At 38.8% G+C, this 22,633-nt stretch overlaps 1 protein-coding gene across 1 annotated transcript; it reads right to left on the bottom strand.

The window, feature by feature from the left end:
- Nucleotides 1-957: 957 nt before the first annotated feature.
- MEIKIN (meiotic kinetochore factor) lies at nucleotides 958-20,316 on the bottom strand. Its single transcript, XM_065409028.1, has 12 exons — nucleotides 20,186-20,316; nucleotides 19,824-19,902; nucleotides 18,106-18,166; nucleotides 15,795-15,923; nucleotides 14,431-14,550; nucleotides 14,154-14,193; nucleotides 13,503-13,567; nucleotides 11,366-11,460; nucleotides 10,005-10,187; nucleotides 7,360-7,443; nucleotides 5,225-5,381; nucleotides 958-1,004 (listed from the first exon to the last, which is right to left on the bottom strand). The coding sequence occupies exons 1-12, from the start codon at nucleotides 20,314-20,316 to the stop codon at nucleotides 958-960; spliced, it is 1,191 nt and encodes a 396-aa protein (XP_065265100.1).
- Between the last annotated feature and the right edge of the window lie 2,317 nt (nucleotides 20,317-22,633).

Here is a 22,633-nt window from a genome sequence, read left to right as displayed (position 1 = left end):
CGCTGCCGAATTGCTGAAGACTGAAGCGGCGGCGGCAGAGATTGAGATCAAGGCTTCCCCCCCGCCCCGCTTGGGGCGGCAAAAACCCTGGAGCCGGCCCTGTATGCCTGTATTAAAATGTAAGCATGTGAGTAGTTTCACAAAAGTCAGAGTATGGTATTATTATTACTACCCTGCCTAGTCAATACAATTACTCGGGTGCTGAATTTTATGTACATGCATACTGCTTGCAGTATTGCAGCTCTAAAGCTTCAACCTGCAAACTCTTACGTGAGTAGCCTTTACTTAGTCCTATTGATAGACTTCAGTGGGATTACTTGCATGAGTAGGGGTTTCCAAGGTCAGGTTCTAATACGGTATTTCATCTAGACCTTCAGAAGATATTTTTCATATGGCAAGAGCACCACGATAAATTAACTAGTGTCTGTTCAGAATGATCATATCAGATGCCGTAGAACAGGACTGAGGTACATGTGCAAGCTGTCTACTTGGATCACATCAACACTAAGTTTCTCACTTTCATGAACATTATTCTTAACTACAAAAAATAATCAGGACTTCAGCACCAGTTTTAAAGTTTTCATAACTTTCTTTATAAATATTAGCAAGTTGGCATATCAATCCAAATGTTTCTATTTAATACAATTTAATCACCCAGCCCTCCATGCATATTTTTTCAATTAATTGAATATATCCTAGAGAACACTGCCTGAGTCAAAATATTACTTATTTGTACAATTTTTTTAAACAAATCATTAAGAACTTCCTGCAAGGCATGTAAGAACAGGCCATTTCAAATGATGCCTCAACAACTGACATCTATAGATAATGGACTACACTATACAATGCAAGTTACACTTCTGTGAGCCTCCTCTTCTATATCGTGATCATATACTTCTGCCCCTTACAGTGGGACCTTTAATTCTTTCATTTGACTCCTGAAGAAAACCAAAGAGCTCATCCATGGTCACTGTAGACCCAGTTTTTGGTACTTGTAATAACATCTGAAAAATAATGTAAGGGTTAAAATAAGTTTGTGTGTGTAAATTATCCCTCTCTAAAATATATCAGTCCAACAAATTCTTTAGTTAGTCTGTGGCATAACTGGTATGTATAGTGAGCCCTCTGCTGAGTGGTAGCAGGTATCAGGGCCTTACAGGTCAGCTTCCTGTTAGAGGAGAAATCGGCAATGCAAAGTTTGGGTATATCCTTAATACAACTTGTTTATTTTGCATTATATACCCCAGCCCTTGACAGAGGTGGTCACAAACAGCATGCAGGCAATCCCCCCTTTTAAAAATCTCAGCCAAAACAGCTTCCCAGGAAGCTACTGTTTCAAGAGCTGACTAGTTAGAAAGATTAAGGAACAGAGCAAACTCTTACCTCTTGCCACGACTCCTCTAAAAAGAAATGTCAAAAAGTATTTCTTTAGAGAAAGAACGGTACTCTCACTATGAGACCTTGTAAGACTATGTGCAACTGTGCCATCTGGTGACCCTTAGGATAACCGTATTTAAAATTTGTGCAGCTATTTGTTCTGCAGACATATTTTCCCTAAAAGTTACAGATCAGAAATACTGTCCTGATCCTGCTCTTATTAGTAAGTGGCTACAGCCTACATACAATAAGTATTTCTCAGTGATTGCCAGTACATGCAGAAATGTACGTGCGTGACAGTTACATGGAAATGAATTTCAGGATATGGTTCTAGGAATTCTTTAGGTGTATCCATGTTTCTGATAGCTTAACAAGACAAAAGCTTGAGAAGACATGCTTACAGCAAGCTAACATTATTTTGAGTTTAATACCTTAAGTTTGCCTTTTACATACTTACCAGAGGCCTGAACCTGGAGCCATTTGTATACAGAATACCTCAAATGAATTGACATCTACTCTACAGAACTATGATCAGATCCTCCACAAGTGAAATTTAAAGGGGGGTGAAGGAGGATCACAGAAATAGATGAAGTGGAAGTAGACAGTATATAGAGAGGGGAAGTGGAAAATGTATGCAGAAAGAGGAACAAAAACAAATAGGATTTAAACATTTTTGTACAGCTATTAGAAATTTGACAGATTAAACACCAATAGTGTAAGTTTTTAGTAAATATTAGTTTCACTTAATGTATTAAATGTAACAATTACGTAAAGTTAAATATCAGTCTCTAAAACTTTTAAGTTAATAGGAGCTGTTAAGTGCTCAGTACTTTTGAGAACCTAGGTTTAAACATTCAGTTCTCCAAGTCTTATATACAGAGTCTCAAAAAAAAAAAAAAAAAAAAAAAAAAAAATAGACGAGTTTTCTAATGCAGTGTTTATAATTTGAAACATTTCAACAGAGCTATAGCATGCCAGAGCTACAATATGAAAAAACGTAATAATCTGTTCACGGAAAGTAGGGTATTATGGGAAATGTACATATGAGGCTCAATTCTACAAGATACTGAACACACTGACCCCAATCCAGGAAAATTTAGGCACATGCTTAATTTTAAACATAAGCATATTTCCATTGAAATCAGTGCAATTAGTCACATATGGTTAATTTTAAGCATATGCTTAATGCCTTAACTTCAATGGGAATATTCTTATGCTTGACGGTAAGCACGTCTTTGCTGGGCTAGGGCCAGAGTGCTCAGTCCATTGCAGGATCAAGCCCACTGGAAGATAGCCAAGAACTACTAATTTCTACCACCTCCCCACAAGGAAGTGTCTGTCAAATGAGTTTATAATGGACAGTGGATATTTTTTAAAAGATTTCACAAGTCTACTTGTGACCTGATCAGAATTTGATTTCAGATTTCAAAGTAAAGGCTACATGCAAACCCAGCCTACTAGCTTGCTAATGTTTCTACTACGAGAAAAAGCTCAAAAACCTAGAACAGCAAAGAAGCTCAGAATTCCCCTACTGCTCATATGACTAAGCAGTTTGTAATGCTTTATAAATACTTGTACATCTTGATTTAGAATTGGATCACATTATGTTTTACAAGTGTCCCATTATTTCTGAACCAATGTTTATTTTAGTTACTTACTACCAGTTATTTTGGAATAGGTTCTGCATTTTCCTAATGCCATTGTGCACAAGATGAAAAGAGAACGCTCCCTTGTCTCTATACTCCTATATCTATACAGAGGAGTAGCTATTGATAATTTTGACACATTTTTAAAAGCACTTAGCCTATGTTCTAGAGATGATCTATGTATTCTTGTAACGTGGTAACATATAAACAATATAATCTTTTGCATTAAAAACTTCCATGAGCCATTTTGTGCTAGTGTCTCGTCTCTGGGCTGAAGCTAAATAATGCCATAGTCCAAATGGCCAACTAGCTGTAATTAGTTTTTCTGAAAAAGTGCTTGAAACAAATAACGTTCTTAAAACTAGAAGAATGACTTTAAACTTAACTACTAAGTAGAGACATGCCATCCAGTGGCATGCCAAGAAATCTGCAAATGAAAAGTTCACAGTATTAGTGAGACCAATACTAGAATATTACATCCAGTTCTGGTGTTCATGTTTTAAACAGGATGTTGAAAAATAGGGAAGGGAGCCACAAAAATTGTTTGCGGGCTGGAGAAAATGCCATAGAGGGGGAAATTATTCATCTGATCAGAAAAAATACTGAGAGGTGACTTTATTACAGCGTATAAGTACCTTCATGGTGAGAAAATAAGTTACTTAAGAGCACTAATCTAGCAGGGAAAAGGCAAAACAAGAACCAGTGTCTGAAAGCTGAAGCTAGACAAATTCTAATGAGAAATAAAGCACAAATTTTTAACAGGGAGGGCAATTAACGGTTGGAATAAACTATCAAGGGAAGTGGTGAATGCTCCATCTCTTAAAAGTCTTCAAAATCAAGACTGGATGCCTTTCTGGAAGATCTGATTTATTCAAACAAGTTATAGGGCTCAATACACTGCGTGAAATACAACTTCTTGTGATATACAGGAAATCAGATTAGATAATCTAATGGTCCCTTCTGGCTGTAAGATATAAAATGCAAACACTGAAATATAATAATTAGGTACAAATAAGCTATGACTTAAGTTACTTAAACTCAAATATATTTTTTAAAAGAACTTTCATTGTAATTTCTAAAGAAGGTAAAAGGAACATGTGTGGGGTCCCAATGAGCTTATCACACCTTAGAAGATAGACCAGACAAAACTGAGTGCTTCCAAATACTCATTCCGCTACATAAATATCTTCACAATTCTCTAAAGTTCATGCTTATGGTATTTTTGTGTCAAAACATTTTGTGAGATAGGGTGATGAATAGATTATTAAATTAAGCAGCTGAAGTACCAGATTTAAATCTTCAGAACAATATGCCTGTAAGAGATATTACTATTTGAATTAAAGGTAGCACCTAGGAACCCCAATCTCAGATCAGGGCCTAAGAACCATACAGAGTACAGACAACTGTTCCTACACTAGAGAATTTATGGTCTATGTGTTCGACAAGATACAAGATGACAAATGGGATGGAGGAGGATGATGCAACAAAATGGGCAGAGTTTAGCAGAAAACTAGAAGTCTCAGCTGGCCACTAGCCTAACCAATGCCAGAGTATGATTTGTAAACATCATGGCAAATGTGGGTTTTAAGGAAGGATTTAGAAAAGATATGATGGCAGCTTCATAAATATTGACATGGAGTTTTATTCCCAACCATAGGGCAGCATGGGCCCAAAGTACAGAGGTACTTGAAGCATCAGAAAGGTGGGTAAGTGAGGCTTATCATTGGAAGAGCAAAGGTGTGGTAGAGGACCAATACCTTGATAAGTTGTGTAAGTCTAATTTTAATGCCTCCTTCCTGTCCATTTTGGGGTGTAAAGTACCCATGAGGACACATGTAATCTCTGTGGACAAGCAAATGCAGAAACTGCAACTTTCTGTGGCTCTTGCATGGAGGGTTGGGTCCAGTTAGAGTATGGGGAGATTTCTTGAACCCTCTCCCATCCTTGTGCACCTATAATGCACAGTGATTTCACTACACAGGTGTGAAAAGTGTTTCGAAGAGGAAAGCTCTGTCATTTTATTGAGCTTCCCAAATGAATCTTATGGAGAATGTCAATGCTTCACTGTTGCACCACTTTATTATAATTTTTCCATCTCTCAGATGTAGGGGGAGGTGTAGTTTTCTTTAAAAAAAAAAAACCCTCCCACACTCAAGCAAGTATTTATCATTTGCATATGAAAATTTTCTATATTCTGTTACCTTCAGGTATTCCTTCAGGGGGATGCAATGTGTTTCTGTTTACTGGAGTTCGGTGAACCATGGAGATCCTAAGCCCTGGTGAAGTTTTAATAATAGAGCAGATTTCTTTGTTTTTTGTATCTGATTTCTTGTTTTGTGTTTCTTTGTTATGCAGAGACTGAAAAGAAGAGTGAAGCAACTCCAATTATAGAACAGCTATTGACATGTAAGTGATCTTCTCATATACCTTCTTTAAGGGAAGTTCTTGATATCAGTAGGAGTTTGTACAAAGAGGGAAGAATTGAGCCATTAGAGATTACAGCTATCAAGGGATATTACTACAGAATATTAAACTAAGATTACTCTTGTACATTTAATGAAATACTATAGTAACAGTTCTCAAAAAATTCGAGACACTTAAAGTCAAGCATTTAAATATTTCTATCATTACGTTCTAGTTCAACTGTGTAATATTGTAATACTCTAACGCATTCTATCATGAAACTATTAGGCCAGGGCTAAAAATTAAAAATATATACGCATCAAGATTACAACCTGATAAATAGTTTTTTCTTCTGAACTCAAAGATGCAGGAGCAATTTCTTCTGAGTTTACATATGGACCCGTTGAATTTAGGAATAAGTCTTCACCAAAAGAGGCCTTGTGCACTGGTGACAAGTTAAACTACACCTCAACCAAAATATAAGCAATATCAGTAATATGTACTTAAAATTCAACTGATTTACTGGTAAGGTAATAAACAAAACTGAATTCAAATGGGCTAGCTCCTAAGTGAGAGATGGCCTGTGCTGAGAGAATAGGATTAGGAATCTCAAACTCCCAAATCACTGAAGAGTCATTGTGGCCTTGGGCAAATCATTTGCGATATGTCTACATTGCAGCTGGGAAAGGAGTCTCCCAGCACAGGCAGGCAGACAGACGTGCAATAGAGGGGCTCATGGTAGTGCACTAAAAACAACAGTGTGGATGATGTGGCATTGGCAGAAGCTCTGGCTAGCCTCCTGAGCTCAAACCCACCCAATCCCTTGGGTCTGAGTGCAGGCGGCTAGCCCAAGCCTCAGCCAGTGCCACATGTCTGTATCAGGGCTGGGAATCTCCCTCCCAGCTGCAGTGTAGACGTATCTTTATGCTCTGATTTAGTATCCTCGTGTGTAAAATGGGAATAACGTTAATACGTCTCTCACACGGCTTGTTAGGGTTAATAAATTTGAGTTTCTAAAGCAGGTTCAGCAGAAAAAGCTTGCTGCATTATTATATCAACACAATACTGGAGAGAGCCAGTACATCTTCGTTCTGAATAATTTGGTTCCATATTATGGAGTCTTCCTATTGAAGGAGCATCTCTCTAAAACTGTGCAGTTTATGTCTCGATTCTTCTCATGTGTCCTGCACAAAGATAAAAACTAATGCATTAATCTAAGGAATTAAAGGTTTTAAAAATGCAATTTAAATATGGGTGGCATTTGTTTTCAACAAACATTTTTGAAATAATATGTTGGTGCAAATAAAGCTGTAAGGCAGGGGTAGGCATCCTATGGCACATTCGCCAAAGGCGGCACGCGAGCGGATTTTCAGTGGCACTCATACTTCCCGGGTCCTGGCCACCGGTCTGGGGAGCTCTGCATTTTAATTTAATTTTAAATTAAGCTTCTTAAACATTTTAAAAACCTTATTTACTTTACATGCAACAATAGTTTAGTTATATATTATAGACTTATAGAAAGACCTTCTAAAAACTTTAAAATGTATTACTGGCACGCAAAACCTTAAATTAGAGTGAATAAATGAAGACTCGGCACACCACTTCTGAAAGGTTGCCGACCCCTGCTGTAAGGTGTTCATTTAACTATATAAAATCATTTTAAAAATCAAACATTCAATTTTAACAAGTAGGTATGCTAAGAAACATCCAGTTGACTGGATTTGCTGCACAATTGTTTGTAACTTAAAAATGTGTCACAAATCAGGTAATTGCATGCATAAGTGAGGCGTACAAATTGTACATCTACTTTATTCCTAAACAATCCTAATTTATAAAAAAGATTAACCATCAACTTTAACACTTTCAACTGTTTTACCATATTAAAAAAAAAAAAAAAGATAGTACCCACTAGTGTTTTGTATATTCATCTCACCTCTAATTCTTCTGGCTGAAAGTATGCTGTGCTTGTTAGCAATTGTCTATTTTTTTCTGTGATCAATACTTTAGAATTCATTTCCTGTTTAGAAATACAATAGAGCATGTAAACATCAAAAATACTCTTGGCAATTTCCTTCATTAGTAATTTGGGGTCCTATTCTATTCCCTTTGTACAAAATGGCACATTCTGGGATTCTATTAAAATTCTAAGAAACTGATCTAAAAGGTAAAGACAAGTTACAGTTCATCCTACATTCATGTTACTTTTGTTCTTGTATTCTTTAAATGAAGGCATGGAATCAGTTTACTGCAGCATAAAGGGACGAGAGTTTACTCCTCAACCCCACGGTCAATGGATAGATTAGACACTTCTTCCCTGGCTAGTGGTCTGATAAGAGTTCTCTCTCTTCCCTGGATTCTCCAAATCATTCTGAATTAGGAAACAAGATAGAAGGTACTAGTTGTCAGTGACACCAACTAGTTTTGTCACCAAAGCACTCCACTTCATATCCACCCACAACTTTCAGAATTAATTTAGTTTCATGTATTTGCCCTTGAGAGAATCTAATCATTTTTAAAAATCCAGACTTGTGACTTATTTTGATTTTCTGCAGCCACATGAATTCCACTTCATATGAATTCTGCAGCCACTTACTGCAGAGGGTGAAAAGTCCTCTGAACATGTATTATTCAGGCTTTCAGTTTTGAGTGAGGCATAATTCAGAAAGCCTGATTCTGATTTGTTTTGGAATTTAATAGTTGGAAAAGCCTAAACATACTGAACAAGAAAGAGGAAGCATACAACATACAAAATGATCCAAAAACCAGCATTTGGAGGCCCGAGGCTGATGTTATTTTTAGGGTCTTCCCCCTCCCCCCACACACACACTTTGTTTTGTGAATCAAACTCAGTATGAAGAAAAGGGGGAAAGATAACAGAAAAATGTAGAAATGGTGGAAGTGCTAACAACTTTTTCTGTTTCAGTTTTCACCAAAAAGGTTAGTAGTGATCAGACATCTAACAGTGAAAGTAGGAACTGAGGAAAGTTTGAAAAAATTGGGTTTGTTTAACATGGAGAAGAGAAGACTCAGGGAGGGAGACATAACAGTTTTAAGTACGTGAAAGATTGTAACAAGGAGGAGGGTGAAAAATTGTTCTCCATAACCTCTGATAGGACAGGACAAGAAGCAATAGGCTTAAATTGCAGCAAGGGAAGTTTAGGTTAGACTTTAGAAAAACTTTGTGAAAGTCAGGATAGTTAAGCACTGGAACAAATTGCCTTGAGAGGTTATGGAATCTCCATCATTGGAGATGTTTAAGAATAGGTTAGACAAACAGCTGTCAGGAATGGTCTAATTATTACTTAGTCCTGCCTTGAGTGCAGAGAACTGTATTAGATGACATACTGAGGTTCCTTCCAGTCCTACACTTAAATGATTTTATGCACTTTTTTGCCTATTTCTTTTCAAAAGCCATGAAAAAGCGTCTGGGAGCTGCAGGGAGCCCGTGGCCACTGAGCTGCTCTGGGGTCCGTCTGCTGCCACTGCTGGCAACTGGGAGCTGTGGTGGGGCCCTGGCTGCCAGCGGTGGTGACCCCTGCCAGCAGCGGTAGCTTGGCAGCCCAGGGGTCGCTGGCAGTGGTGGCAGCTGGCCAGTTGCAGGAGGTCCCGCCACTGCGGGAGGGTCCCCTGCCGCTTGCGGAGGCTGGTTAGTTGCGGGGCCCCCAAAGTCACAGAGGTCGCTGGAAGTCACAGACTTCCATGACATAATCTTAGCCTTACTTATAGTGTCTGAGACAGACATGTTGCATGCAGCAGATCTGATTTGTTCCAAAGCATCACAGCACTGGCCTAACTCTGCTCCCATTGAATTCCACCCTAATTTCTGCTGCTGCACCAGACACACAATCCTCAAGGCCATACAACAGGTCTTCCCGCAGCTCCCATTGGCCGGGAACAGCAAACTGCGGCCACTGGGAGCTGCAGACGGCTGTGCCTGCGGATGGTCAATGTAAACAAATGGTCTCGCGGCCTGCCAGCAGATTACCCTGATGGGCCGCATGCGGCCCGTGGGCCGAAGGTTGCCCACCACTAGTCTAGACCAAGCTTTTTGTTAGAATTCCTAACTGTTGCACTACCAATGATCAAAGCACTAATATAGACCAGCTGCTGGCATCTTTACTACATACTCAGAGCGGGTGGTGAAGATGCCACTTGGCGTTCTACACTAGCACTCAGTCCACTGGTAATGAAAGAATGGAGATGTTAACCAACCAGAAGCTTAGTATACACAAGACCAATGAGTATAACCTACACTAACCAGATTCATTTTCAGCAATATAGGGCCTGATCCTGAATGCCTTGTGCACTCAGGACACTTATGTTTCAGTGAGAGTTCTGGGTGCACAAGGAAGGCTGAAAACGGACTATCGTCTCTGTAAACGTAAGCCTAACTTTCACTGCTTCAAAGTGAATATATACTCCATTTGCCTGATAATACAGTACTTGTCATTTTGAGATTGCAGCTTTGTATCAACCTTCACAGCTTCCATCATTGCCCAGTGGAATTCTCACTTTTATCTGTGGGAGCTCTTCTCATTTTAAGCCTCCATGGGTAAACAGCACAGTAGAAATGCTTACCATCTCAAGGTCTGGTTGTTTGGATGGCAGCACTTCTGCTGTCAACTCATATGATTTAGTTGAAATACATTCTGCAGGAGATACACGCTGATGGCATGAAGATGTCTCACTCTTTAACAGGCTGCTGAATTTTACTTTTTTTCGGCACTTCATGTTTTTAGGATTAGCAGTTTGGTTATCAAGCTATAATGAGATGAACAATTATACTTCATATTATAAAATGAACCCCCATTGTCAGGCTCTGAAGTGCCAGACAAAAGGATAGCACAATAATACATCGATTCTTGAGAGTCAGATCATTGCCTTACACTACGCTCCTAGGTCTAGTAAGTTATTAGGCACAGTTTAACCGATCAATGTACACAGTAGCACCTAGCCATCCAATCAGGGCTCCGGGTTCTGTTGCACTAGACACTGCACACGCACACTCCCTGCCTCATAATGCACACAAATCTAGTATTACTTACTGCCATGGTTCCAGAGTGACCCCTCACTCAGTCTCTCCATGGGCACCCCTTTTAAGTGACAGGCCCAGTGCCTACACTACTCTCAGAGTGGAATCCCATGACCTTTAGGTTGAGTCATCTGCTTACAACTCCCGTTTACCAACCATGTTTCCTCAGCAGGTCCAACTGGGCTTGGACTCTGCTATAGACTTCCCTTTGGGAGCTGTGAACAGTAGGTAGATGCAGTGACATGGAACAGTCTCTTCAAAGCCAAGCATTATTTATCCATAGGAACATAGTAATCACAGTGAAAGGGGTTAAAACAAGATATCTACATGCCTTATTGCCTTATCTAAGCTTAAGATTTCCCTCAAATTTGGGTAGGCCTACTTATCCCTACCTGCTCCCCCCTTCTTCTGGAAGCCAGTTTACAGTCTCTCTGCAGACTGTCTCTGCCTCTCAGCTTCAGGGCTGAGGCTTTTAACAGTGTCCACTTTCTTTAAGGTTTCTTGCCTGAAAAGCCCTCACTCTGTCCCAAGATAGAGATGGTAGTGCCTCCTTTGGATAGAGACAATGAACAACAAAAGGTTTTTACACCTGTATTGTCAGTTAAGAACTAGTAATCAGGGTTGTCTGAAGTCATTGTCTTTGAATTCTTGCAGTTGTGCAAAAATCACCCAGGACTGAATTAACTCTTTGCACCCATGTAACAGTCAGCAAGCTAGAACACCTAAAAGATACAACTATCTCCCAGGTTCTTTACACTTACCATTTCCAAAGACCTGCTAAAATAATTGCCTTCAAAAACATTCAGGAAACACGGCCTCTGTCAAGATATTACACCTTTTTCAGTTCTCCTAGTGATATCTGGGTGCTCAAATTACAACAAGGTATATTAATCATTAAAACCCTCACCTGTCTCTTTGGTCTTGCAGGTAATGAAGAGAATGTACTGATTTTTATATCCGGAGTTTTTTCCATAGTAGACACAAATCTACACACTTGTTTTCCTATGATGAAAACAATGTTTTTATTGGGGAAAAGGAGCATAGAGGCTCTCCATCCCTACATTGTAAATTATCCCTTGAAAGAGAGAATCAGAGATCATGCCACAAAATCCATATGCAGAGTTTGCTTCTCTTGCTCCCTGATTTTGCTCTATTCCTGGTTCAGTGTTTGGTGGGAGAAGTTTAGAATGCTTTTCCTCCTCGCCTGTCTCCCTACTGCTCCCTCTGCTGCTGCCCAGCTCTGCACACAAACCACAGAGCAGGGAGCAAACACTGTATAAGTCAGGAAGGAGCCTCTGATGGGGTCTGCCTGTGCTGCTATTTTCAGCCCAAATTAACCAGAAAAAATTAAGCAGTTTTTTGGACCATGGTCAAAACTGCTAAATTAGTTGGAATTCATTCAGAATTTGAGCTATCAGGAGCCACTCATTATATTAATAGGAGCCTTCACCTTCAAATACCACAAACAAAATAAAAAAACAGGACTCACAAAATATAAGACTTAGCAGTCCTGTACCTGGCTAAGTTAAACTTTTTTTAATTTTTTTATCCATAGGGGAAAGGCAAGAAATTGCCTTTTTCATTGGACACTATATGTGATTAACTGGTATACAGAGGGGGTTTGGTTTCCCATAACAGTTGACTGGGTGTTCTGGATGAAATCTAGTTCTCTTTCCAGAAGGGGTTTTAACAAACAGGTTCCCTTCCCCCTCCTGCTCATAGCAAAGCTCAAGCTCAGAGAGATAATGGGTCAGGCACAAGCCTGGCTCTAATAGGGAGACCTGGGCTGTAAGTTTCATATGAAAGATAATGGAAGTTTCTATGGTTTTGCTTATAGATAGCAAGAGATTTGCTAGCAGCAAATATTGTCAATGGCCAGTGATGGGACACCAGATGGGGAGGGCTCTAAGTTACTACAGAGAATTCTTTCCAAGGTGTCTGGCTGGGCGTCTTGCCCACATGCTCAGGGTCTAACTGACTGCCATATTTGGGGTCAGGAAGAATTTTCTCCTGGGTCAGATTGGCAGAGACCCAGGTGTGGGGTCACCTTCCTCTGCAGCATGGGGCACTTGTCACTTGCAAATTTAAAGTAGTGTAAATGGTGGATTTTCTATAATTCAAAGTCTTTAAATCAGGATTGAGGACTTCAGTAACTCAACCAGAGGTTATGGGTCTATTACAGGAGCGGATGGGTGAGGTTCTGTGGTCTGCAATGTGCAGACTGTCAGACTAGGTGATCATGATGGTCCCTTCTAATCTTAAAGTCTATTGAGTCTATTAAAAACAAAATTTTACTGTTAATAGACCTTCATAGCTTCTTTTCTGAAATTTAAGAACTATATACACCTCTACCCCGATATAACACAATTCGGATACAGCGCGGAAAAGCAGCGCTCCGGGGGGGGGGGGGGGGGGGAGGACGGGACTGCGCACTCCGGTGGATCAAAGGAAGTTCGATATAACGTGGTTTCACCTATAACGCGGTAAGATTTTTTTGTCTCCCGAGGACAACGTTATATCGGGGTAGAGGTGTAGTTATTTTAGATTTTTTTTTAAAAGCATTTAACCTCAGTGCTACTTGTCTGTGCCAGAAGTTAAATACAGTCAAAAATAAAAGCAAGGAACTGCTTCTCACCTACCCCCTGCCAATAAGACCAATAAGTCAAACCCCTTTCCCCACCAATATTAGCCCTTTTCTTCCAGTACATTCATTCAGAGTCTCTATATTCCCTAAAATAATCCTTCCTGCGTGCTGAGATCTCTCAAACCACACTGAAGTCACCGGCAGAGAAGATTAGGTGGCAAATTAAAGTAAGCAGTTATCCAATTAACTGTACTACCAAGACTTGCTGTCTTGAATAGCAATGTTCCTTATTGGTGTTCTGCGTGGTAGAGGGCTAGGCTGTCACTAGGTTAGAGAGGATCTAGTAAGACAGAATTCTTTGGGAATCAGCGTAACTGGTAGCAGAGTCCAAATAAGTTTAAAGTGGAATAAAAGAAAAACTAATTTGCAAGTAGTACAACTATTTTAGGCCATATTTTACCTGCTACAACTGTTGAAACACTCATCAAGTCAGAAGAATCTTTTATGCATTTTGATGGTGACTTTCTGATAACAAATTAAAATTCTGTTATAAGTATCTTAAAATTTAGACAGCAAAATATTTACAGAAAACTAATCATACAGATAGCTCTAAACTTTCCTCTTCATTTTTATCAAAAAAGCTTAGGAGTTCAATTACATTTTTCTAATGTAATTTTTCAGACAAAACAGCTGATCAAATGAGTCAAATACTTAGTTTATCAAATCAAGTAGATTAAATTATAAAATCCCTTCATAGTTTTAAAGACCACAGAAAGCAAAAAAGTCACTGAAATCAAATACTATGTAGTGAAATATATCCAGAAGACAATAGAAAAATGTAAGTAGTGTGTAGTGGAATCAATTAAAATCCAAGAAGGTAGCTTGTTTTAGTAGACATTTGTCTCAACCCTGCAAACACTTACTCACCCACTTATCTTAATTGATCAGTCCCACTTAAGCCATTGGGGCTGCTCAGAGTGAAATCAAGCAGGGGCACAAGTATTTGCAGATCAGGACATTAATTTGCATGTACGGGACAAAATAAGGATACATGTGTGTTTTGTAGGTTTATTATTAAAAATTAAGTCAAATTCTCTGCTTTACAGATTACCTCCCAATGTTTTGGTCTTGATGACCCTCTGAAATGGGCTCTAAAAGACAAGAAAGTTTAAATTTAAAGATAGCTATGAAAGGTAGAGGATATCCTACTGCATATTAATATTTATATAAAGTGTAAACTTGGTGCTATTCACTACAGTGCAGAAGGGCCTTTCCAATGAATTAACTAAAGCAAAGAGACTTACAGGGTCTTTCATAGAGTTCACTCTATCTAGTTTTAAATTAAGTGAAATAAGCATTTGAAATAATTTAATATAAAAAGCAGTTACCTAATATCTCTGAAAGATTTGAAAGCTGCGGCATCTTATCTATGGTCACTGCTTTGCTGGTGTCCAGGAGAGTAGAATTCTTATATTTGAGAAACTCCTCAGGATTGGAATTATTTCTGTCTGAACACAGAAGATACAGTTGGAAGTTGCCTTTCACTCTAGTTAATTCTGTTACCAAATTTAGTCTATAATGTAGACCTGTGATGTTTGTAAACTAAGTCCCTCATTTAGGGTGACATACACTCAAGTAGATAGGGAGCATTGTGAGGTCCTCTGCCAACTGTTGCAGCCAATCTCTTCCCTACATACCTTGCAGAAGCAAAAACCCATAATTTCCTTCTTAGTTTTTTTTATATAAAAACAGCTGAAATCTCTCTGATGCAATGTAGTAGGTCAGTGTACACTGCAAATGCAAATTTTAACCCAGGATCTCAAAGCATTTAAAACATTAGGCCTAGACTGTCAAAAGGCACAATCTGTAGGCTTATTCTGGCCAATAGCACTTGAACAACATGGATTAGTGCCCACAAAACAAAGATCAGACTTTTGACCATTTAAAGCTATGGTCTTTGGGAAGGCAGAATGAGTCTTTAACTAGATAGTGAATACCAAGTGTGGTTAATAGTCTAACATTTTTTTGCGCATCAAGGCAACATGCAGTGTCTATGATATAGGGAATGGGATGCACCAGAACTAGGGGGATCTTTCAGCATTTACATTGTGCTCCATGTTTAAATGTTCAGTGTCTTTATTTTGCTATCCTATGCTGACACCTGTCAGAGTGGACATCCTTAAAGGAGTACATATACATAGAAAAGTAAAGTTTTGTTGCATATGTTTTTCTATTGTATACAAGTTCAAAATATCTTTCCCTTTGATTTTTTTAAAATGCTAACTTTACCTGTTTTAGTCCCTAATTAAGCTTTATGAACTTTAAAAGAAATCTGATTAAGTCACTGGGCTAGATCCTGACCCTATTCTAATTGCTGTGCATTGCTCAGGCCACCCTATCCAGACACATTTTGGGAGAGGATGGGGATGTGGCCAGAGCATGGGGATGTGGCCAGAGCATGCTGTGCTCAGCTATCTCCAGATAGTACTAAAGCCCCCAAGGAACCATTTCTGCCAGCCTTTAAAACTACTTCAAATTATGCATATGGCCAGTCAGCCCCTAGATTGGAGGATCGAGCCCCTGTAGATCGAGCAATGAGCACCGCCTGGCTCAATCCTGAGCTCTGACCCAATGAGTGAAAGATACAAATATTCCTATACAATAGTATAATTAATTATATCTATGTGTCTTTCTACACCCATCATATCTTTCTACATCAGGCTGAAAATACAATTTGAAAATTAAGTTTTACCTAAACTGTCTTCATCCCTGAATATTTCAGGTGATGGGCAACTGTTCATGCTATCAGTAGACTCTGTACTGGAATCCAGGTCCAAACAGTGCAGTAGAAAGGTAGACACGCCTGTAGGCAGAGTCATTCCTGTAATTTAAGAGGAAAAAATGGTTGAAATATTGCCAATGGACTGTCAGGTAAGGGTATAAGTTCTGATCCTGCAATGAGCTAAATATCTTCAATTATTATGGGTAGTTTTAAAAAAACCAACATTTTAACACAAAAAAGTGCAAACTGAAACCTGGCTTATGTTGTAAGCCTAGAAACAATCTTTATTCTTTAAAGGAAGTAGGTGTCTCAAACTCTTTTCATGCAAGATTCATCCAGAGAAAGAGCCTGTAGGTTAGGGTCAATTTAAAGGGGACTCTTATACAAGCTCACACTGCAGCAGTGCTCCTGGTGTAGTCATATATACTGTCCTTTAAATGAGATATACTAAATCTATAGTAGATCCCTTCTGGCAGGGGTCTAATGGAAGTCTAGGTAGAATCTGAATATCCCATGGTACTTTTCAATAGAGTAGGGATAGCCCTGATTAACAGGCCATCACTCAAAACTGTTCTTCTAGACAAAGGACACCGATCTATTAGAGTAGCTAGGTAATCCTCCCAATGACATATTTTGGAGACTGGCACAGAGCTTAAACATGTTATCAATTATCCACCTAAAAACCTCTCTATATAAATTAACTCCCAGATGTAAGCTAGTTACACAAGAGACTCCATTCCCTTGGGTATAGCCAGAGCTGGCGCTAGGCATAAGCAGACTAAGCAATTGCTTTTAGGGCCCCAGGCAGCTCAAGGAAGCCCCCTATTATGTATGGGGGGGGATCAAAAATATTCCTGCGTAGGGTCCCCAATGGGCTAGCATAGCCTCTGGGTACAGCATAATGGCTACCTGCTTAGATCATCCTGTTATATTCAGTTGGCCTTCTTCAGTACACTTAGAGACTCACCGAAAGGCATTATTCAAGTTCAAGGGTTAGAATTCTATCACTTTAGGTTTGTCTCTCGTCATACTGTTGTCTGGGACACTTGACTACACCAGAGGTATAACTGAACTGAAGATTGCAACTGGAAAGATTAGGGAAAAATTGGACAAAATAGATGAGGGAAGACCTCTCTTCCACCTAAACCTCAGATAACTACAGCCAATCTTAAGAGGCCAAGTAATACCTATCATTAAAATGCCAAACCATAACCATCAGGACTACATTCCTATATGCTCCTGGAAAGTTAAGAATACAGAGAAAGAGGGCTTTTCTGAGAAGTGTTGAAGTTTTTGTAAGGAGAGTCCTGTTCATAAATGAAGGTAAAAAAACATTAGCCACTCAGAAGTACTTTGTAACAAAAGTTGACCAAACACGTGTTGGAATCAACAGAAGTAGAAACCCAACCTGGATTCAAACAGCATGTACTTTCTGAATGTAATATGCAGTGTTGTAGCTATGTCAGACTCTGGATATTCAAGAGACAAGGGGGGTGAGGAGAATTTATTGGGCCACCTTCTGTTGATGAAAGACAAGCTTTCAAGGTCATACAGAGCTCTTCGTCAGGTCTGGGAAAGGTTCTCAAGCCCCTCACAGCCAAATACAAGAGCAAACAGATAGAAATGTGTTAACTACTTGTGCTAAACTTGTCCAATGCCTGTTCTTACTTTCAGGTGATGTTGTAAACAAGAAGCGGGCAGCATTATCTCCTGTAAATGTAAACAAACTTGTTTCTCTTAGCAATTGGTTGAATAAGAAGCAGGACTGAGTGGACTTGTAGACTCTGAAGTTTTACATAGTTTTGTTTTTGAGTGCAGTTATAGAACAAAAAAAAAATCTAAGTTGCACTTTCACGATAAAGAGATTGCATTATGGTACTTGTATGAGGTGAACTGAAAAATACTATTTCTTTTATCATTTTTACAGTGCAAATATTTGTAATAAAATATAATACAACACTTGTATTCTGTGTTATAACTGAAATCAATATATTTGAAACTGTAGAAAAACATCCAAAAATATTTAATAAATTTCAATTGGTATTCTATTGTTTAACAGTGCAATTAAAGCTGCGATTAATTTTTTTTAATTAATCGTGTGAGTTAACTGATTCATCAGCAGCCCTACTTTCTGAATGTAGGGCAGTCTGAACTAGTACAGGAATAATGCACAAGTCAAATTTAAGTTGTACTGTAATAGCAATATTTATAGAACTGTCCTTTAATTCCAATTTTTAAAGTTGTATGTATTCTATATATTAATAGCCTAAAATGTACTCACCTGAAGTAGTCTCACTGTTTCTCAAACTTTCTTTACTTTCAGAGCTGATATACAGAGATTCCTAAAATTAACAAGGGAAGACGCAGATGAAAATAGTAACAAATCTAGATCAAGAGATGTATCAGATTTGTTCTTATGTTATCAAGGATTCAAAAGAAAAGCTTTGAGAATGATTTTCTTGCAATAAATTTGTCACTTAGGTTTACTGACAATTAAACCTGCCAGCGCCAAATAGCCAATATAGTTGTATCCTACTGTTTTTCATGCATCATTAGGAAAATTGCCATCCGACTTATTGTTCTGAATCTACTGTTAGTAAAAGTTGGTTTTATCCTAATTTTTTGCTTGATATAACTTCCATTGAAGGCCTTCTGCAATCAAGGAAATTTCTACATAAGCAAGAAGTGCAAATATATGAAGCAAGAGAACAAACAAAACACACACCTTCTAGTATCAGAGGGGTAGCCGTGTTTGTTGCTTTTTACAGATCCAGACTAAGAGTCCTGTGGCACCTTATAGACTAACAGATGTATTGGAGCATAAGCTTTCATGGGTGAATACCCACTTGGTCAGACGCATGTGTCTGATGAAGTGGGTATTCACCCACGAAAGCATATGCTCCAATACATCTGTTAGTCTATAAGGTGCCACAGGACTCTTTGTTGCTTTTTACATACCTTCTAGTTGACTTTTGCTTACAAGTAAAACTGATTTGCACAAACATGAAGTTGATTCTGTAAAACACACACAAGTAACTTTATGCACGTAAGTACACCTCTACCCCAATATAACACGACCCGATAGAACACGAATTCGGATATAACGCGGTAAAGCAGCGCTCCGGGCGGGGCTGCACACTCCGGCAGATCAAAGCAAGTTCGATATAACGCGGTTTCACCTATAACGCAGTAAGATTTTTTGGCTCCCGAGGACAGCGTTATATCGGGGTAGAGGTGTAGTCTTATAGAACTCAAGGGAACTACTCACATCCATAAAGCTGAATGTTTGCACAATCAGGGCCTAGGTATTGAAGTAATTGATGGAGAGTAAATAAGGAACACCCACATGTTAATTTTACATTAACATTTGAGGATAATCATTTTACAGTCAGAAGTGATGGGACTTAGTTTATAGGATGTGTTTGAGCTAAAAAGAATTTTGTAGAAAAAGTGGTTTTTTTTTTGCTGTAATGACATTATCTAGCTATCATGTAGTACTTCTGATTTGTTAACACCTTTGTGAAGTGCTTTGAGATAAATATTATCCCAGTTTTGCAGATGGAGAAACTGAGGCAGAATCATGACATGACTTGCCCGAGATCAGATAGCAGCTAGTTAGTATTTCTGCATGTTTACCAGTTATACACCAGTTTGTGTTCTGGCAACCCACATAGGGTGACCAGATGTCCCAATTTTTGGGTCTTTTTTTTTTTTTTTTTTAAATATAGGCTCCTATTACCCCCCACCCCCTGTCCCAATTTTTCACACTTGCTGTCTGGTCACCCTAAACCCACAGTGCAAAAAAAAAAAAGCCATAAAGCCAAGTTCAGCCCTAAACAAATGTATGTGACTTGCAATGACTTTGCTGTGAGTAATGCTTGTGTAAGCCCACAGCAGAAAAGTACTCCCCCCCCCCGCACATCTTACCCTCCACCAAATAGCACCAGCCAATAAAAATTAAGATTTAGTAAAAGGTGGTGGAGTGGAAAATGTTCATACCCTCAACAGCATAGTGCTTTTTTCCCTGATGTCTTCATTTTCTTCCATACCTGTAATTTTCTCATCATTTAATTGATCACTATGTTTGGAAAAAAAAACACAGCAAAACTAAGCTTGCACTTGCATTACACACTAAAATTTAGCTTATTCTACAATTTTTAAAGTTAAATTAGAGCTCATTCTAGGGAAGTCCTTAAAAAAAACAGCCTTTTAGATAGTGGTCAAATAGTTCAATAGATAACTGCTATCAGAATTTGGTCAGCATATCTCCAACATTTATCAGACAGTTATGAATTTAGCACAAGCAGTTCTGAAGTATGGTAATGGATAGTGGTATATTTTGAATGCGTGTTACCGCAGACCTCTGATCAGATGAACTGTTTGTTTTGGTCGCTTCAGATTTTTCGTTGATTTTTGGTAAGGCTTTCACATTGGGATTTCCCTTTGCACCTACAGAAAAGTGAATATTTAAATTTAGAACTAAGACTACCATTAGCAAAACTATCAAATTCATCTATAATGGGCAGGGTCATAGAAGACAAATGACAAGTTAAAAAATCTTATTTAGAGACAGTCATCAATCTTTAATATGTTTGCAATATTGGGGTAAAAGTCTGAACGAGGATCCTACCTTGCTATTTCTTCCCAGGTGATTTGTTTGCTCACATACTAATGTAATGAGACAAATCACACCATCTGGCTTAAAGAAATACAGCAGGCTGTTCAGAGTATGACAAGTCTCACTGTGTGTGACCTTTTCACAGGAAAACAGAATAAAATTTTTTGGAAGTGACATTTTCTGTGGGGTTTGCAAAAGTTTTGAGCCCAACTAGATTTTAATAACTAACCTATTATAAACTCTGAATTTATAAGTCAGAAGTCTTTTAACACAGATTGGTTACCAATGATAATGTTACATACAATCCTGATCCTGAAAACTTAGAAAAATCAACACCACTCTTCATTGCTTACATCCCAAACATTGCAGTACAATTTGACAAGTCAATTTTATCACCAAGTTAGCTTTACATTGGGGATATGGGGATTTTTTTGGGGGGGATGACAATATTACAGAAAGCTAACAGACAACATAAATCCTGAAAAATTAGACATGATAATTTCAGCATTAATAAGGTAAGATGTTATTTTCAGACACATGTAAGGACATTCCTTAATGAATTCATCATTTTAAAGAGGGGTCTGAAGCTTCACCTCCATGCCCATTTCTTCCTATTCACAAGGGGGAAGGAGAACTGAGACCAACCACTACATAGCACTCTGCAGCAGCCCCTGGCTGGGACTCGCTGGATTTTGGGATTGGACAGGATTAAGAGCCAAGAATCATCCCCTACCAAGCCCCTTCCCTCTGGATTTTTGTAGATGTTTACAGTTTATAAGCATATTAACTCTATAGGTCTTCTCCAGGACTGCTATCAGCACCTACTCCAGTGTACAAGGTGGCTCAGCCAATGGAAACAGCTCCTGCAAATAAGAGTGGGAACCAGCAGAACAGGGTCAAGGCAGGAACCAATCACAGGGTTATTTTAAAAGCTGCCTTTTAAAGAGAGTGTCTCCTTCTGAAATGAATGAAACTTGATAGTTCTTTTGTGGGAAATGAAACAGCTGATCTAGATAAATCATGATCTCACCCCATCTAAGCAACTCACACAAAGACCTCCAGTTTAAGTTCTCTCTGTAGTCAATGTTTATATACACAGATTTTTAAAGTCCCTAGACCCTTCCAGCTGTAACTCCCGGACCTGCCAAGTCTCAAAGGAGACTCTCTTCTGAGGATTAGTACGAATTCAGTTTTTGAAGTGCCTCTCCTTGGTGATTAAGGGTTTTGTCATGTGTTTCAAGAAGGGTCACATCTTGGGTGGCATAGGAAAACAAATTATGTCCCTCCATGGAAAACATCTATGAATAACAAACAACTATTTTAATCAGTCTAGAAGAGCTATTGATTAAAGTAGAGAGCAAATCAAGACTGCTGAGTTCTATTACCAGGTCCACCTCCACTTTGTGACCAAGTCACTGAATCCCCAGTTTCCCCATCTGCAAAGTTTTATTAACTATGCTTTCCTACCTGTCAGATAAATCTCCCACAAACACACACTTGAATGCACTGCCTCTTGCTGCTTGGAATACTCAGATTCACAAAGACACCCTTTCCTCTCTACAGCCTACTGACTCTTGATGTTACATACATCAGGAGCACATGACCAGCAAGCGGGTTTTCCTTTTTAAATCCCAATTTAAATGTACAACAAATTTACAACAGCAGTTTAACAACATTTGGACTGTCTTAGGGGAAGATGAAGATGAGCCATTTTTATTCAACGTATAATTTACTGATTTTTTTTTTTGTGGTGAGCACAGTACTTCAATGTGCATCTATATTTTGACAGGACTCAGGCCTACATTTTCCCTTTTCTTATTAGAAGTAGAGTCATAACATGAAGGTTACATGACAAACAGAGCAGTGGTGGCCAGGGAATGTACACAGCTGATATCTAGGTCACTCCTTGCACCTCTCAAACTATCAGAGCCCAAAACTGTTGGACCCAATGTGGAACCAAGACCCAGAATGGAGAGATGAGAAATATGCCTTGATATCCCACCTGTCAAGCAGGAGGGAAAATTGGCTATAGGCACTTAATGTTATCTCATGGAATGCACCCTGAAGAACAAGAAATCCATTATAGGATAAAGGGGGATGTTAAGGTTCCAGGACTCGGAGCATTCACTGTCTTGGTTTAGCCATCCTTTATTCTGGAAGTAAATTGTTTATATTTAAACAAAAAACTCCA

The sequence above is a fragment of the Emys orbicularis genome, chromosome 8 (genome assembly GCF_028017835.1).
Source record: "Emys orbicularis isolate rEmyOrb1 chromosome 8, rEmyOrb1.hap1, whole genome shotgun sequence".
Taxonomy (NCBI): Eukaryota; Metazoa; Chordata; order Testudines; family Emydidae; genus Emys; species Emys orbicularis.
This window is presented reverse-complemented; position numbering and strand designations above follow the sequence as displayed.

What these genes read in the sequence shown, in the direction of transcription:
- MEIKIN (XM_065409028.1), bottom strand. Translation starts at nt 20,316, where the DNA reads ATGGTAGTCTTAGTTCTAAATTTAAATATTCACTTTTCTGTAGGTGCA. An exon ending in AACAGTTCATCTGATCAGAG is followed by an intron (nt 19,903 to 20,185) that starts GTCTGCGGTAAC and finishes TTCCAAACATAG; the next exon opens with TGATCAATTAAATGATGAGA. An exon ending in TTCAGCCAGAAGAATTAGAG is followed by an intron (nt 5,382 to 7,359) that starts GTGAGATGAATA and finishes TCTTCTTTTCAG; the next exon opens with TCTCTGCATAACAAAGAAAC.